This window comes from Pongo pygmaeus, chromosome 16 (assembly GCF_028885625.2).
Source record: "Pongo pygmaeus isolate AG05252 chromosome 16, NHGRI_mPonPyg2-v2.0_pri, whole genome shotgun sequence".
Taxonomy (NCBI): Eukaryota; Metazoa; Chordata; class Mammalia; order Primates; family Hominidae; genus Pongo; species Pongo pygmaeus.
This window is the reverse complement of record NC_072389.2, coordinates 57,868,872-57,887,759: the sequence shown is the minus strand read 5'-3', so window position 1 is coordinate 57,887,759 and position 18,888 is coordinate 57,868,872. Positions and strand designations below refer to the sequence as shown.

At 40.3% G+C, this 18,888-nt stretch overlaps 1 protein-coding gene across 11 annotated transcripts in view; it reads left to right on the top strand.

The window, feature by feature from the left end:
* The window catches only part of ATOSA (atos homolog A), a 111,780-nt gene that overhangs the window by 59,600 nt on the left and 33,292 nt on the right, over positions 1-18,888 (top strand). For 10 of the 11 annotated variants that reach the window (XR_010123956.1, XM_063652629.1, XM_054452467.2 and 7 more), the window contains 3 exons: positions 14,100-14,284; positions 16,186-16,388; positions 16,710-16,835. Coding sequence is in view for 10 of the 11 variants with exons in the window: in XM_063652629.1 (XP_063508699.1) it covers positions 14,100-14,284; positions 16,186-16,388; positions 16,710-16,835 (514 nt within the window). In the remaining variant the exon portion in view is untranslated. Of the gene's footprint in view, positions 1-3,566; positions 4,043-14,099; positions 14,285-16,185; positions 16,389-16,709; positions 16,836-18,888 lie in introns of those variants that run through there. The other variant, XM_063652630.1, reaches the window with a different exon arrangement.

Genomic DNA, 18,888 nt, shown 5'->3' with positions numbered 1-18,888 from the left:
TTTCGCTCTTTTGCCCAGGCCGGAGTGCAGTGGCGCGATCTCGGCTCACTACAAGCTCCACCTCCCGGGTTCACGCTATTCTCCTGCCTCAGACTCCCGAATAGCTGGGACTACAGGCGCCCGCCACCACGCCCGGCTAATTTTTTGTATTTTTAGTAGAGATGGGGTTTCACTGTGTTAGCCAGGATGGTCTTGATCTCCTGACCTCGTGATCCACCCGCCTCGGCCTCCCAAAGTGCTGGGATTACAGGCGTGAGCCACCACGCCCGGCCCCACATTGTTCTTAAACATTAGGTTTTTACTTATGTTGTAGATATGTTTCCTTGTCAAAAGTAGGTATGTCATTATTTTAGATCTAACTGGACCACAGTATATTTAACCAGTCTCATATTGTTGAATATTTAGGTTGATGCCAATTTTTTAAATTGGTATAAATGTTTTCATAAACATCCTTGAACATTTGGCTTGGTGTACTTGTTCTGTTATTTCCTGGGGATAAATTCATAGAAGGAGAATTTTTATTCACAGTACTCGGTTGTGCATCATGAAGTAAAAAGGACACTTTTTATTTTTATTTAATTTTTTTGAGACAAAGTCTCTCTCTGTTGCCCAGGTTGGAGTGCAGTGGCATATTCCCAGCTCACTGCAGCCTCAACCTCCAGGATCAAGTGATCCTCCTTCCTCTGCCTTCCGAGTAGCTGGGACTGCAGGCACATGCCACCACACCGGCTAATTTTTGTAGAGATGGGATTTCACCATGTTGCCCAGGCTGGTTTTGAATTCCAGAGCTCAAGCAATCAGCCTGCCTCAGCCTCCCAATGTGCTGGGATTACAGGCATAAGCCACTGCACCTGGCTGGACATTATTTTTAGATAAACTTTCTTAGTAGCAATTCCCCAGGTTGTTCCCAGGCCTCTTCCATGTTAATCCATGGCATAAGAGGCCTAGACTCCTTCTCCTTCCCTGGCAGGTTTTAGAAATAAACAGCATATATAACAGCCTAGCAATGGGAAAGACACTCTTCTTTCACTCCCATTGAAGTAGCTTTGAGCCATCCTGCTTCGTTTGTTTTTTTCCTAAATCAAGAAATGTGGCCGGGCGCGGTGGCTCACGCCTGTAATCCCAGCACTTTGGGAGGCCAAGGCGGGCGGATCACAAGGTCAGGAGATCGAGACCATCCTGGCTAACACGGTGAAACCCCATCTCTACTAAAAATACAAAAAATTAGCTGGGCCTGGTGGCAGGTGCCTGTAGTCCCAGCTACTCGGGAGGCTGAGGCAGGAGAATGGCGTAAACCCGGGAGGCGGAGCTGGCAGTGAGCCGAGATGGTGCCACTGCACTCCAGCCTGGGCAACAGAGCAAGACTCCGTCTCAAAAAAAAAAGAAATGTGTGTGTATAATGAGTAGTGCTTCAGCTGGGCTCTTGGTTAGATTATCTCAATGAGTTAGTGGTTCTGGTCTCTCTCCTGTGGTTTTTCTGAAGAACAAAGAATCATAAATTCTCAGAGTTGGAAAAAACCTGAGAACAAGCCTAACTGAACCACTCGCTTACATAAATCTCTTCAGCCACACCCTAGCAAGTGTTTATCAAACTTTGCTTGAACACCTCTAGCAATGAAGAATTTACTTCTTAGTCTATTTCGTCTATGAATCACTTCAGTTGTTCAAAGTTTTCCCAGTGGCTAAGTTGTTCACTTTTCTCGATGGACAGAACAGATGGGGAATTTTAAGAAGCTGCTACACTCCAGAACCAGAAGAGCATGCAAAAGCAGTCAGTCTGATCATCGCTCCCAGACAACCTGGTACAAGCACAATCCTCATTGAGGTCTTAGGTAGAGGGACCCCCAGAACTGTGTTTTCATTGGTTAATCACCGGTGTCCAGTGATCTGTCCTTCATAGCCTGTGAAAATTTATAACATCCTTTCTGTTCTCTTCAATATTATATTTTATGTCAAATAATTTATTTTTCTTTTCTTTTCTTTTTTTTTTTTAAGACAGTCTCTCTCTGTCGCCCAGGCTGGAGTGCAGTGGTGCAATCTCAGTTCACTGCAACCTCCACCTCCTGGGTTCAAGTGATCCTCCCATCTCAGCCTCCCAAGTAGCTGGGATTACAAGCATGCACCACCATGCCTGGCTAATTTTTGTATTTTTAGTGGAGACAGGGTTTCACCATGTTGGTCAGGCTGGTCTCGAACCCCTGACCTCAAGTGATCCACCTACAGGAGTGAGCTACAGGAGTGAGCCACCACACCTGGCCAAATAATTTATTTCTTCTAACATGTGTAACTGGTTAGAAGGCCTAGCAGTTCATATTTGTCTAGATTTGAAACATTTTTTGTTTTTTTTGTAAATAGACTTTTTCAGATGCTCTAAAATTAAACTTTATTTCTAGTGTGAGCTATGTCCTCAAAATATCAAGATCTATTGAATTCTCTTTAGCCTGACATATTTCCCAATAATTAGTCATATTCTTCAGTAAACTCTGCTGTTGTGTTTAGAGGTTGACATTATAAAAATTTTAATGATGTAACTTTTCTTTAAAAAAATTTTTTACTGCCAATTTTCAAGGACAATCTATAACAATGTAACTGTTCTGAGGACTACTATGATTTAGTATTCTCGTTTATTAAAATTAGACATTCTTGACAAATTTCTAAAAGTTGTCATCACATATCACTTGTACTTAGGTAATATTTTATGTTTCAAAATACCATTGTATAATCCATTTCAGTACTTAATGTAATAGTTACATTGGTAATTAGCAGATAACTAGTATCATCTCTAATCTTTGTTTCAAATTTTTCATTTAAACATTTAACACCCTAAGTTCAGTAAGTCATCTGAGGGATTGCAAACTCCAGTCATGGTTTTGAAGTTTGTTTAGTTTACCCCCCACAGAGACAATGACCAAAGCAACCAAATTTTAGTCCAATGTTACATTATTTAAAAGTGGCTTGGGGCAGTGGGTCACACCTGTAATCCCAGCACTCTGGGAGGCCAAGGTAGGAGAATTGCTTGAGGCCAGGAGTTTGAGGTTAAAGTGAGCTATGATCACGCCACTGCACTCCAACCTGGGCAACAAAGCAAGAACTTGTCTCTTAAAAAAAAAAAAGAAGAAGAAAATACTTTTTTTAACAGTTCAGTTTTTATCACTTTAAACTTGATAATTCCTACTGCAAGAGTTAGCCACTCCCTGCTAGGAGCTTTGGAGATGTATTACAGTTTTGCAGGCATAAGGATAACAAGTCATAGAGTCCTGGTAATATCTCTTTCTTTCACTCTCTCATTGCACTTTCCCCACCCTCTTCCCCACTTTGTATGTCCTTTCCTAATCTAACCTGTTAGTTTTGCATAATTTCGTCATCTGCAGAAATGATCAGGTGCTCTTTAGGATATGTACAGTGGTAGTGGTAGTGTTTAAAAAGTAGTTTTAAGAGACATCCTTGTTAAGAGTGAAGAAAAATTGGGCCAGGCGCAGTGGAACACACCTGTAATCCCAGCACTTTGGGAGGCCGAGGCAGGTGGCTCACGAAGTCAGGAGATCGAGACCATGCTGGCTAACACGGTGAAACCCCGTCTCTACTAAAAATACAAAAAAATTAGCCAGACATGGTGGTGGGTGTCTGTAGCCCCAGCTACTCGGGAGGCTGAGGCAGGAGAATGGCGTGAACCTGGGAGGCAGAGCTTGCAGTGAGCTGAGATTGTGCCACTGCACTCCAGCCTGGGCGACAGAGTGAGACTCCATCTCAAAAAAAAAAAAAAAAAGAAAAGAAAAATTGATGAAGGGAATGATGAGTTTTTAGTCAGGCTTTGGTACACAGTATTTGGGGAGATCATATATATTAATGCTCTGGTTAGAGGCCCGCAGATGGGTCATGGTTGATTCTAAGGTGATAATGCAGAGGTAGTCAGTCAATTATGTGTTACAATTATGTGGATTTGGGGGGGAGGAGCCAAGATGGCCGAATAGGAACAGCTCCGGTCTACAGCTCCCAGCGCGAGCGACGCAGAAGACGGGTGATTTCTGCATTTCCATCTGAGGTACCGTGTTCATCTCACTAGGGAGTGCCAGACAGTGGGCGCAGGTCAGTGGGTGAGTGCACCGTGCGCCAGCCGAAGCAGGGGCGAGGCATTGCCTCACTCGGGAAGCGCAAGGGGTCAGGGAGTTCCCTTCCAGGGGTGACAGACGGCACCTGGAAAATCGGGCCACTCCCACCCGAATACTGTGCTTTTCCGACGGGCTTAGGAAACCGTGCCCCAGGAGAGTATAGCCCGCACCTGGCTCAGAGGGTCCTACGCCCACGGAGTCTCCCTGATTGCTAGCACAGCAGTCTGAGATCAAACAGCAAGTCGGCAGCGAGGCTGGGGGAGGGGCGCCCGCCATTGCCCAGGCTCGCTTAGGTAAACAAAGCAGCCTGGAAGCTTGAACTGGGTGGAGCCCACCACAGCTCAAGGAGGCCTGCCTGCCTCTGTAGGCTCCACCTCTGGGGGCAGGACACAGACAAACAAAAAGACAGCAGTAACCTCTGCAGACTTAAATGTCCCTGTCTGACAGCTGTGAGGAGAGCAGTGGTTCTCCCAGCACGCAGCTGGAGATCTGAGAACGGGCTGACTGCCTCCTCAAGTGGGTCCCTGACCCCTGACCCCCGAGCAGCCTAACTGGGAGGCACCCCCCAGCAGGGGCAGACTGACACCTCACACGACCGGCCAGGTACTCCAACAGACCTGCAGCTGAGGGTTCTGTCTGTTAGAAGGAAAACTAACAGAAAGGACATCCACACCAAAAACCCATCTGCACATCACCATCATCAAAGACCAAAAGTAGATAAAACCACAAAGATGGGGAAAAAACAGAGCAGAAAAACTGGAAACTCTAAAAACCAGAGTACCTCTCCTCCTCCAAAGGAACGCAGTTCCTCACCAGCAACGGAACAAAGCTGGACGGAGAATGACTTTGACGAGCTGAGAGAAGAAGGCTTCAGACGATCAAATTACTCCGAGCTACGGGAGGATATTCAAACCAAAGGCAAAGAAGTTGAAAACTTTGAAAAAAATTTAGAAGAATGTATAACTAGAATAACCAATACAGAGAAGTGCTTAAAGGAGCTGATGGAGCTGAAAACCAAGGCTCGAGAACTACGTGAAGAATGCAGAAGCCTCAGGAGCCGATGCGATCAAATGGAAGAAAGGGTATCAGCCCTGGAAGATGAAATGAATGAAATGAAGCGAGAAGGGAAGTTTAGAGAAAAAAGAATAAAAAGAAACGAGCAAAGCCTCCAAGAAATGTGGGACTATGTGAAAAGACCAAATCTACGTCTGATTGGTGTACCTGAAAGTGACGGGGAGAATGGAAACAAGTTGGAAAACACTCTGCAGGATATTATCCAGGAGAACTTCCCCAATCTAGCAAGGCAGGCCAACATTCAGATTCAGGAAATACAGAGAACGCCACAAAGATACTCCTCGAGAAGAGCAACTCCAAGACACATAATTGTCAGATTCACCAAAGTTGAAATGAAGGAAAAAATGTTAAGGGCAGCCAGAGAGAAAGGTCGGGTTACCATCAAAGGGAAGCCCATCAGACTAACAGCGGATCTCTCGGCAGAAACCCTACAAGCCAGAAGAGAGTGGGGGCCAATATTCAACATTCTTAAAGAAAAGAATTTTCAACCCAGAATTTCATATCCTGCCAAACTAAGCTTCATAAGTGAAGGAGAAATAAAATACTTTACAGACAAGCAAATGCTGAGAGATTTTGTCACCACCAGGCCTGCCCTAAAAGAGCTCCTGAAGGAAGCGCTAAACATGGAAAGGCACAACCGGTACCAGCCACTGCAAAATCATACCGAAATGTAAAGACCATCGAGACTAGGAAGAGACTGCATCAACTAATGAGCAAAATATCCAGCTAACATCATAATGACAGGATCACATTCACACATAACAATATTAACTTTAAATGTAAATGGACTAAATGCTCCAATTAAAAGACACAGACTGGCAAACTGGATAAAGACTCAAGACCCATCAGTGTGCTGTATTCAGGAAACCCATCTCACGTGCAGAGACACACATAGGCTCAAAATAAAAGGATGGAGGAAGATCTACCAAGCAAATGGAAAACAAAAAAAGGCAGGGGTTGCAATCCTAGTCTCTGATAAAACAGACTTTAAACCAACAAAGATCAAAAGAGACAAAGAAGGCCATTACAGAATGGTAAAGGGATTAATTCAACAAGAAGAGCTAACCATCCTAAATATATATGCACCCAATACAGGAGCACCCAGATTCATAAAGCAAGTCCTGAGTGACCTACACAGAGACTTAGACTCCCACACATTAATAATGGGAGACTTTAACACCCCACTATCAACATTAGACAGATCAACGAGACAGAAAGTCAACAAGGATACCCAGGAATTGAACTCAGCTCTGCACCAAGCGGACCTAATAGACATCTACAGAACTCTCCACCCCAAATCAACAGAATATACATTTTTTTCAGCACCACACCACACCTATTCCAAAATTGACCATATACTTGGAAGTAAAGCTCTCCTCAATAAATGTAAAAGAACAGAAATTGTAACAAACTGTCTCTCAGATCACAGTGCAATCAAGCTAGAAGTCAGGATTAAGAATCTCACTCAAAACCGCTCAACTACATGGAAACTGAACAACCTGCTCCTGAATGACTACTGGGTACATAACGAAATGAAGGCAGAAATAAAGATGTTCTTTGAAACCAACGAGAACCAAGACACAACATACCAGAATCTCTGGGATGCATTCAAAGCAGTGTGTAGAGGGAAATTTATAGCACTAAATGCCCACAAGAGAAAGCAGGAAAGATCCAAAATTGACACCCTAACATCACAATTAAAAGAACTAGAAAAGCAAGAGCAAACACATTCAAAAGCTAGCAGAAGGCAAGAAATAACTAAAATCAGAGCAGAACTGAAGGAAATAGAGACACAAAAAACCCTTCAAAAAATTAATGAATCCAGGAGCTGGTTTTTTGAAAGGATCAACAAAATTGATAGACCGCTAGCAAGATTAATAAAGAAAAAAAGAGAGAAGAATCAAATAGATGCAATAAAAAATGATAAAGGGGATATCACCACCGATCCCACAGAAATACAAACTACCATCAGAGAATATTACAAACACCTCTATGCAAATAAACTAGAAAATCTAGAAGAAATGGATAAATTCCTCAACACATACACCCTCCCAAGACTAAACCAGGAAGAAGTTGAATCTCTGAATAGACCAATAACAGGAGCTGAAATTGTGGCAATAATCAATAGCTTACCAACCAAAAAAAGTCCAGGTCCAGATGGATTCACAGCCGAATTCTACCAGAGGTACAAGGAGGAGCTGGTACCATTCCTTCTGAAACTATTCCAATCAATAGAAAAAGAGGGAATCCTCCCTAACTCATTTTATGAGGCCAGCATCATCCTGATACCAAAGCCTGGCAGAGACACAACAAAAAAAGAGAATTTTAGACCAATATCCTTGATGAACATTGATGCAAAAATCCTCAATAAAATACTGGCAAACAGAATCCAGCAGCACATCAAAAAGCTTATCCACCATGATCAAGTGGGCTTCATCCCTGGGATGCAAGGCTGGTTCAATATACGCAAATCAATAAATGTAATCCAGCATATAAACAGAACCAAAGACAAAAACCACATGATTATCTCAATAGATGCAGAAAAGGCCTTTGACAAAATTCAGCAACCCTTCATGCTAAAAACTCTCAATAAATTAGGAATTGATGGGACGTATCTCAAAATAATAAGAGCTATTTATGACAAACCCACAGCCAATATCATACTGAATGGGCAAAAACTGGAAGCATTCCCTTTGAAAACTGGCACAAGACAGGGATGCCCTCTCTCACCACTTCTATTCAACATAGTGTTGGAAGTTCTGGCCAGGGCAATTAGGCAGGAGAAGGAAATCAAGGGTATTCAATTAGGAAAAGAGGAAGTCAAATTGTCCCTGTTTGCAGATGACATGATAGTATATCTAGAAAACCCCATTGTCTCAGCCCAAAATCTCCTTAAGCTGATAAGCAACTTCAGCAAAGTCTCAGGATACAAAATCAATGTGCAAAAATCACAAGCATTCTTATACATCAATAACAGACAAACAGAGAGCCAAATCATGAGTGAACTCCCATTCACAATTGCTTCAAAGAGAATAAAATACCTAGTAATCCAACTTACAAGGGATGTGAAAGACCTCTTCAAGGAGAACTACAAACCACTGCTCAAGGAAATAAAAGAGGATACAAACAAATGGAAGAACATTCCATGCTCATGGGTAGGAAGAATCAATATCATGAAAATGGCCATCCTTCCCAAGGTAATTTACAGATTCAATGCCATCCCCATCAAGCTACCAATGACTTTCTTCACAGAATTGGAAAAAACTACTCTAAAGTTCATATGGAACCAAAAAAGAGCCCACATCACCAAGTCAATCCTAAGCCAAAAGAACAAAGCTGGAGGCATCACACTACCTGACTTCAAACTATACTACAAGGCTACAGTAACCAAAACAGCATGGTACTGGTACCAAAACAGAGATATAGATCAATGGAACAGAACAGAGCCGTCAGAAATAATGCCACATATCTACAAGTATCTGATCTTTGACAAACCTGAGAAAAACAAGAAATGGGAAAAGGATTCCCTATTTAATAAATGGTGCTGGGAAAACTGGCTAGCCATATGTAGAAAGCTGAAACTGGATCCCTTCCTTACACCTTATACAAAAATCAATTCAAGATGGATTAAAGACTTAAATGTTAGACCTAAAACCATAAAAACCCTAGAAGAAAACCTAGGCATTACCATTCAGGACATAGGCATGGGCAAGGACTTCATGTCTAAAACACCAAAACCAATGGCAACAAAAGCCAAAATTGACAAATGGGATCTCATTAAACTCAAGAGCTTCTGCACAGCAAAAGAAACTACCATCAGAGTGAACAGGCAACCTACAAAATGGGAGAAAATTTCTGCAACCTACTCATCTGACAAAGGGCTAATATCCAGAATCTACAATGAACTCCAACAAATTTACAAGAAAAAAACAAACAACCCCATCAAAAAGTGGGCGAAGGACATGAACAGACACTTCTCAAAAGAAGACATTTATGCAGCCAAAAAACACATGAAAAAATGCTCACCATCACTGGCCATCAGAGAAATGCAAATCAAAACCACAATGAGATACCATCTCACACCAGTTAGAATGGCAATCATTAAAAAGTCAGGAAACAACAGGTGCTGGAGAGGATGTGGAGAAATAGGAACACTTTTACACTGTTGGTGGGACTGTAAACTAGTTCAACCCTTGTGGAAGTCAGTGTGGCGATTCCTCAGGGATCTAGAACTAGAAATTCCATTCGACCCAGCCATCCCATTACTGGGTATATACCCAAAGGACTATAAATCATGCTGCTATAAAGACACTTGCACACGTATGTTTATTGCGGCATTATTCACAATAGCAAAGACTTGGAACCAACCCAAATGTCCAACAATGATAGACTGGATTAAGAAAATGTGGCACATATACACCATGGAATACTATGCAGCCATAAAAAATGATGAGTTCGTGTCCTTTGTAGGGACATGGATGAAATTGGAAATCATCATTCTCAGTAAACTATCGCAAGAACAAAAAACCAAACACCGCATATTCTCACTCATAGGTGGGAATTGAACAATGAGAACACATGGACACAGGAAGGGGAACATCACACTCTGGGGACTGTTGTGGGGTGGGGGGAGGGGGGAGGGATAGCATTGGGAGATATACCTAATGCTAGATGACGAGTTGGTGGGTGCAGCACACCAGCATGGCACATGTATACATATGTAACTTACCTGCACATTGCGCACATGTACCATAAAACCTAAAGTATAATAATAATAATAATAATAATAATAATAATAAAAGAAAAAAAAAAAAAGAAAAAACTAAAAAAAAAAAAAAAAAAAACAATTATGTGGATTTGGATTTAAAAGAATTATGGGCTCTCTTACAAGTCAATTTTACATCTTTTATTTATTATTAAATTATATATAAATTATTAATAAATTATTATATATAAATAATTATATATTATACATAAATATATAACTTATTTACATATAATAAATTTGTCAAATATTTACATAAAATTTATTCAAAAGTAGACTATATAATGTGAAAAATAAGATTAAAAGCTACATTGTATGAAGCTAAGTTTGTTTTAAAAGTTATATAGATGCTTAAAATAAGGCTATAAAATTAACAATAGATATCTCTGAAAAATGAGTTATTTTTATCTTACTCTCTGAATTTTATAAATTTCTCAGTAAATGTGTTACTTTTTAATTTGAAAATCATTATTTAAATTTTGAAATAGTCACATATTTGGAAAGTTTTATTTTCCCCGATGTTTTAGTGTGCTCAGGCTGCCATAAAATACCATAGATTTAGGTGGCTTAAACAATGGAAATTTATTTTCTCACTGTTCCGAAGGCTGGAAGTCCAAGATCAAGGTGCCAGCATGTTCAGGTCCTGGTGAGAGTTCTCTTCCTGGCTCACAGACAGCTGCCTTCTCCCTGTGTGCTCATGTGGCCTTTCCTTGAAGAGAAAGAAAGCAAGAGCGAGACACATGTGGCCTGTGGGAGGTGGGGGAAAGCAGGGAGAGAGGAGGTCACGTTCTCTTCTTTTAAAGCTATATGCGTTACCACCCTTATGACCTCATTTAACTATAATTACCTCCTAAAAGCCTTATTTCCAAATAGAGTCACAGTGCCGGTTAAGGCTTCAACATATGAATTTCAATTCATCCCATCACTCAATAATTCTCATTTATAGACTAGCAATTTTTTTTATTTTTGATGATTGTCTTCTCTAATTTCATAACAATATATTTTAGTTACTAGTCAAGGTGCTTTTGATTACAAATAATTCACTCAACAAGCTTAAAGGAATTGATTGCTAGGGATACAGAGTTCTGTCTCAGTAAGTTTATGAGGGACTGGAACATTGTCAGGAATCAGGCAACTACTTTTTCTGGCTTTCTATGTCTACAAAGTCTCTTGTTTCTCTCATTCACTATATAGCTTATTTCATTCTCTTCTTTGCTGTTCCATGCCCATGGCAGTCTATGGTCATTGCATAGCTCCTGGGTGTACATTACCTCAGTTTAAGTCATAGCAGACAGGGACAAACCAACATCTCTGAATCCTAACTCCAGTGTCTTGGGAAATAGACTGACCCAGGATGGGTCAGGTGCCCACTTTGAATCAATTGGCTTTGTTGGGATTGGGGAACAGGGTCACACTTTTTTATATATATATAAATAAAGACAGGGTCTCCCTATGTTGCCCAGGCTGGTCTCGAACTCCTGGGCTCAATGGATTCTCTTGCCTCAGCCTCCCAAAATGCCAGGATTACAGGCATAAACCACCACTTCCAACCAGGGGTCACACAACTTAAAGAAGGCTGCCGGTGTTCACTCTTGACAATGGCCACTGTTAAAATCTTGCTCTATGTGATCTTCCTAAAGTTCTTTCAGACAACTGGGTAGATGTTACTTTCATTTAACAGAAGAAAACATTCAGTAACTTGTCTCAAGCAACACGTCACTACTGTAGAACCCTTCCTCATCACTGTCTTCACCACATACCCCTTAGACCCTTTCCTCACCACTGTCTTCCACCACATACCCCTACTCAACTACTAGCCACCAGTCTGTGCTCTTATAACATAGACTGCTAACGTCTGTATGAGTGGTTATCACAGTACGTTATAATATGTATTTAGTTGTTGTGTCTACTACTCTGAGAATGTTTAAAGTGTATGATCCATGGGGATGTATGATAAACTGGATGAATTGACTGGGAATAGAACTAGAGTCCAGGTTCTGGAGCTGAACTGTCCAGCTTCAAAATTCAACTTTGCTACTTCCTAGCTGGGTGATCTTGGGCAAATTACTTAACCTCTCCATGCTTCATTTATCTGAAAAATAGAAGTAATAGTCCTCACCTTCTAGAGCTGCTCTGAGGATTAAATGAGTTGATGTGTAGACAGTACTTAGAACTGACAGTGATAAGTTACCAAATGTTGGCTGTCATTTTATATGTTCCAAATGGTCACTTTAGAGAAACTTTTCTGAATGGTCTTAAAATACCAGTTCAATAAAGTTTACTCCCAAGGCTTCTTCCTTTCCTGATAAGCCTTCCTGAAGCTAGAAAAGAGCATTCTTCATCATACCCTTCAAAGCTATTCATAATGTGGCTCCAGTCCTTCTTTTTGCATACTTTTCTCTACGTGAGATCTCTGCTCAAATTGCACCTTCTCTCTTCCCATTCCATGCTGCATGGTTCTGTTTGTTTTAAAATTCTTTGAATTGTAAAGGTTTCAAAACTAGGAACTATGTGCATACGACTCTGTGTCCCCCTATTACCTGAGGTATAATAGGCACTTGAAATATTTGTTGCTTGATTGGCAGAGATAAGAGCAACTTTTTGTACAACAAATTGTACAACAAATTGAATAATGTGTGCACTTTTGTGTATGAATGTTCAACTTGTATAGCAAGTTAACAGTTTTTAAAATTAACTGTTAACAAAACTAAGAGCACTCATGAGAAATATTTAAATTACCATAACTACATGAAAAAAATCTACAGATTAGATTGTTTGAAACTATAATAACCAAAATACCACACTCCACATATTACAAATCAGGCTTTGTGCCACTGCTGGATAATAGCATTTCTTCCTTAGAAATTGTTATTACTGTATAGTAAAAGCACAGAGGACCCCATGACTATGAATTTTCATGTCACAGAATTAGTGCGGTGAGACTAAGGAACTAGTAAAGGGAGGGGGAGAGAAAGAGAAACATGCAGTTGGATCTGTATCTTTTTCTAATATATAAATAATAGCGATAGAACATCTTAGCTAAAAATAACATAAGACATTTTAACCTTTTAGCTATTAGTGATGATTTGTGTGCAAAAACTATTGTACCTGACATCCAAAAACATTAATTTTTTTTTTTTTTTTTTGAGACAAAGTCTTGCTCTGTCACCCAGGCTGGAGTGCAATGGGGTGATCTTGGCTCACTGCAGCCTCCACCTCCTGTGTTCGAGAGATTCTCCTGCCTCAGCCTCCCGAGTAGCTCAGATTACAGACATGCACCACCGCACCCAGCTGATTTTTGTATTTTTAGTAGAGACTGGGTTTCACCATGTTGGTAAGGCTAGTCTCAAATTCCCAACCTCAGGTGATCTGCCCACCTCGGCCTCCCAAAGTGCTGGGATTACAGGCATGAGCCACCACGCCCAGCCCAAAAATATAATTATTCTAGGCTATAAAGTTAACAATAGATATCTCTGAATAATGAGTTGTTTTTGTCTTACTCTCTGAATTTTATAAATTTCTCAGAAAATGTGTTACTTTTTAATTAGAAAAGTAAGCTACCACACATGACCCAAAAATATAATTATTATACGCCAGGCTCAGTGGCTCATGCCTGTAATCCCAGCACTTTGGGAGGCCAAGGCGGGTGGATCACCGGAGGTCGGGAGTTCGAGACCAGCCTGACCAACATGGCGAAACCCCTTCTCTACTAAAAATACAAAAATTAGCCATGCGTGGTGGCACATGCCTGTAATCCCAGCTACTTGGGAGGCTGAGGCAGGAGAATCGCTTGAACCCAGGAGGCGGAGGTTGCAGTGAGCCGAGATTGCGCCATTGCACTCCAGCCTGGACAAAAAGAATGAAACTCTGTCTCAAAAATAATAATAATTATTATTATTATTAATTATATTATAATTATAATTAATATACCAGTTCAACTAGAATTTGGAATTACCCATCATCTCCTCACTTCTATAGTTTGTGAATCAAAAGTTTAGTATATTTTGATTGTCTCATTTTTATTATTTTCACTCTTTGTTAAATGAATATACTTAAATGTGTAATGTGACATTAGTTATTTTAGGCAGACCAGATGAGTTCTTATTAAGAGTACATTAAATTGAGGACCCTTTGCCCCTTTTTTATATCAGATACTCTGGATGAATATTTTGAATATGATGCAGAGGAGTTCTTGGTCTCTTTGGCCTTGCTGATAACAGAAGGACGAACACCTGAATGTTCTGTAAAAGGTCGAACAGAAAGCTTTCATTGCCCTCCAGCACAGTCTTGTTACCCAGTAACTACCAAACATGAATGTAGTGACAAGCTGGCCCAGGTGAGAATTTTGTGTTGAATGCTTTATATCTTTTATATAAACTAGTTTATGTTCATCATCACCTTTATTTTATTACAGTTATAATTATCATATTTCAATGTAAAATTGATCATAATCATAAAGGGAAAAAATCCAAATCCTGGACCATAGCTAATAACTTTGGCTCTCAAATAAGGCTCTTGAAGGCACTGCAGGTAGCTTTGCTGATCAGTGGGGAGGTGGGCACCCAATTTCATACCTGCTGTCTCATAAGCTAGATTTAAGACTATCTCTGCTGTTGGATTTTACTTTATTTATTTATTTATTTGAGACGGAGTCTTGCTCTGTTGCCCAGGCTGGAGTGCAGTGGCGTGATCTTGGCTCACTGCAACCTCCACCTCCCGGGTTCAAGCAATTCTTTCAGCCTCCTGAGTAGCTGGGACTACAGGTGCGTGCCACCACACCAGGCTAATTTTTGTATTTTTAGTAGAGACGGTGTTTCGTCATATTGGCCAGACTGGTCTCGAACTCCTGACCTCATGATCCACCCTCCTCAGCCTCCCAAAGTGCTGGGATTACAGGCATGAGCCAGGATGCCCAGTCTGCTTTATTTTTAGAATCTCAGCCCTGGCTCATCCACTTTGTGTTGTTATTCATTTGGTAAATTGATGTTGTTATGATTATTTTCCCTGCATTAACCAATTTCCCTTTTGTATTCCTTTTTTTTTTTTTATGGGAAGATATTTTTTGTTAATGTTTTTGTGTAACATTGTTCAAAATATTTTGGTGTAGTAGCATATAATTTGCTTTAAGAATTTTTCTCCCACTTATTAGTTTCTCAAATGTGATCCAAAATTTTAGACTCTAAAAATCATGTCTATTTTGAGGCTGGGCGCAGTGGTTCACGCCTGTAATCCCAGCACTTTGGGAGGCTGAGGAGGGCGCATCACAAGGTCAGGAGTTCGAGACCAGCCTGGCCAACACAGTGAAACCTCATCTCTATTAAAAATACAAAACTTAGCTGGGTGTGGTGGTGGGTGCCTGTAATCTCAGCTACTCGGGAGGCTGAGGCAGGAGATTCACTTGAACCCAGTAGGCAGAGGTTGCAGTGAGCCAAGATGGTGCCATTACACTCCAGCCTGGGAGACAAGAGTGAGACTCCATCTCAAAAAAAAAAAAAAAAAAAAAAAAAGATCTTGTTTATTGTGAGTGTTTAATGAAAATGAGTTTTTAATATTTTGGTGTTCAGATTTAAGAAGTAATCTTTCCTGTGAAATGATGAAATTAATAAAGTAGGCAAGGCTGGGCCAACTCAGAGGCCTGTCAGACATTGGATATAGCAGTTCCTTTTCCACAAGGTAGAGCAAAGATACACTCCTCAAGAAAATTTGCATTATAAATGTTCAATACAGCCCGGGCACAGTGGCTCATTCCTGTAATCCCAGCACTTTGGGACGCCAAGATGGGCAGATCACTTGAGGTTAGGAGTTTGAGATCAGCCTGGCCAACATGGAGAAGCCCTGTCTCTACTAAAAGTATAAAAATTAGTCTGGCGTGCTGGCAGGCACCTGTAATCCCAGCTACTTGAGAGGCTGAGGCAGGAGAATCGCTTGAACCCAGGAGGCGGAGGTTGCAGTGAGTCGAGATCGCACCACTGCACTCCAGCCTGGGTGACAGAGCAAGTCTCAGTCGCAAAAAAAATAAAATAAAATAAATGTTCATTACTAATCCTTGCACTCTAGAGCTTACTAGCATAGATCTGTTATTAAATGGGGAAACCTAGATAGCCAATTCTGAGCAAAGCTCTGTATTAGCTGACTCATTTCTCATACAGATGTCTACTTTACAATTATAATTTTCTATTTTAAATACAAAATTAGGTGGGTTTTTGAGACATTTTGCTTATATTCATTTTCTCTAAGTGCCGCCAAGCCAGACGAACTAGGTCTGAGGTCACATTGTTGTGGAAGAATAACCTTCCAATCATGGTGGAAATGATGCTACTACCAGACTGCTGCTACAGCGATGATGGGCCCACCGCAGAGGGAATTGATCTAAATGATCCTGCAATTAAGCAAGATGCATTATTATTAGAAAGATGGATCTTGGAGCCAGTTCCTCGACAGTAAGTTGTTGAACGTAGTTCAGAGTTGTTCTTGGTAAATCAAGTTTTCCATTACTTCCTATAAATTATTTTAATGTATCATGTCTTTGAATTCCTCTGTGTAATAAAATTGAGATAGTATTTATATTTGGCACTAAATATGAGTAAATATAGTACTTAAATTTAGTAATTGTGACTTGAAGTGACATTGTAAGTGCATTCCTATGCTCTTCAAAGCACAAATCCTGAGTGATAAGTTTATGGATGTCGGCTTCTGCCATTCTAAAATTCAGTCATTTTGTACTTGCCTACATTTAAATTATGCTTTGTTACTTCCTTTAGGAATGGTGACCGATTTATTGAAGAGAAGACGCTTCTGTTGGCTGTCCGCTCATTTGTGTTTTTTTCTCAGTTAAGTGCATGGCTGAGTGTTTCTCATGGTGCTATTCCACGAAATATTCTCTACAGGTATGTCTAGGGCCAAAAAAAAAAGGACAGTGCATATTCAGCCACCTTGGTTAGCAACCGAATGGCATTTTACCTTTTAAATAGATTATTTCCTGCAGTTCTAAATATAAGTGGATAAAATTTACTGAGGTTTTTCAAAACAAGTTAGAGAGATTTAGATTGACTCAATATGAATTTTGTTTGTTGTATTAAATTTGGTATAGAATAATATCAAGAGAACTTTTAAGCTTACTTTAGAGAACCAATGGACTTAATGCTGCCATTATAAAGTAGAAAAGTTTTCTGAGCTGCTGAATTTCTGTTTGACTTAATTTTTGGCATCTTGGATAATGTAAATATATAGGCTGCTAAACAGCGAACTGGCTTTTTAGGCAGATGGCCATAAGATAGGGTGTCTCTTAATCACCTTGCACAATAGAATTAGCTGAATCCATTTATGTGCTAGCAATTACAAAGTCCTTTTTTCTGCTTTAACAAATTTTTTTTTTTATTATACTTTAGGTATATCTCCCAATGCTATCCCTCCCCCCTCCCCCCATCCCACAACAGTCCCCAGAGTGTGATGTTCCCCTTCCTGTGTCCATGTGTTCTCATTGTCCACTTCCCACCTATGAGTGAGAATATGCGGTGTTTGGTTTTTTGTTCTTGCGATAGTTTACTGAGAATGATTTCCAATTTCGTCCATGTCCCTACAAAGGACATGAACTCATCATTTTTTATGGCTGCATAGTATTCCATGGTGTATATGTGCCACATTTTCTTAATCCAGTCTATCATTGTTGGACATTTGGCTTGGTTCCAAGTCTTTGCTATTGTGAATAATGCCGCAATAAACATACATGTGCATGTGTCTTTATAGCAGCATGATTTACAGTCCTTTGGGTATATACCCAGTAATGGGATGGCTGGGTCAAATGGTATTTCTAGTTCTAGATCCCTGAGGAATCGCCACAATGGTTGAACTAGTTTACAGTCCCACCAACAGTGTAAAAGTGTTCCTATTTCTCCACATCTTCTCCAGCACCTGTTGTTTCCTGACTTTTTAATGATTGCCATTCTAACTGGTGTGAGATGGTATCTCATTGTGGTTTTGATTTGCATTTCTCTGATGGTCAGTGATGGTGAGCATTTTTTCATGTGTTTTTTGGCTGTATAAATGTCTTCTTTTGAGAAGTGTCTGTTCATGTCCTTCGCCCACTTTTTGATGGGGTTGTTTTTTTCTTGTAAATTTGTTGGAGTTCATTGTAGATTCTGGATATTAGCCCTTTGTCAGATGAGTAGGTTGCGAAAATTTTCTCCCAATTTGTAGGTTGCCTGTTCACTCTGATGGTAGTTTATTTTGCTGTGCAGAAGCTCTTTAGTTTAATGAGATCCCATTTGTCAATTTTGGCTTTTGTTGCCATTGGTTTTGGTGTTTTAGACATGAAGTCCTTGCCCATGCCTATGTCCTGAATGGTAATGCCTAGGTTTTCTTCTAGGGTTTTTATGGTTTTAGGTCTAACGTTTAAGTCTTTAATCCATCTTGAATTGATTTTTGTATAAGGTGTAAGGAAGGGATCCAGTTTCAGCTTTCTCCATATGGCTAGCCAGTTTTCCCAGCACCATTTATTAAATAGGGAATCCTTTCCCCATTGCTTGTTTTTCTCAGGTTTGTCAAAGATCAGATAGTTGTAGATATGCAGCGTTATTTCTGAGGGCTCTGTTCTGTTCCATTGATCTATATCTCTGTTTTGGTACCAGTACCATGCTGTTTTGGTTACTGTAGCCTTGTAGTATAGTTTGAAGTCAGGTAGTGTGATGCCTCCAGCTTTGTTCTTTTGGCTTAGGATTGACTTGGCGATGCGGGCTCTTTTTTGGTTCCATATGAACTTTAAAGTAGTTTTTTCCAATTCTGTGAAGAAAGTCATTGGTAGCTTGATGGGGATGGCATTGAATCTATAAATTACCTTGGGCAGTATGGCCATTTTCACGATATTGATTCTTCCTGCCCATGAGCATGGAATGTTCTTCCATTTGTTTGTATCCTCTTTTATTTCCTTGAGCAGTGCTTTGT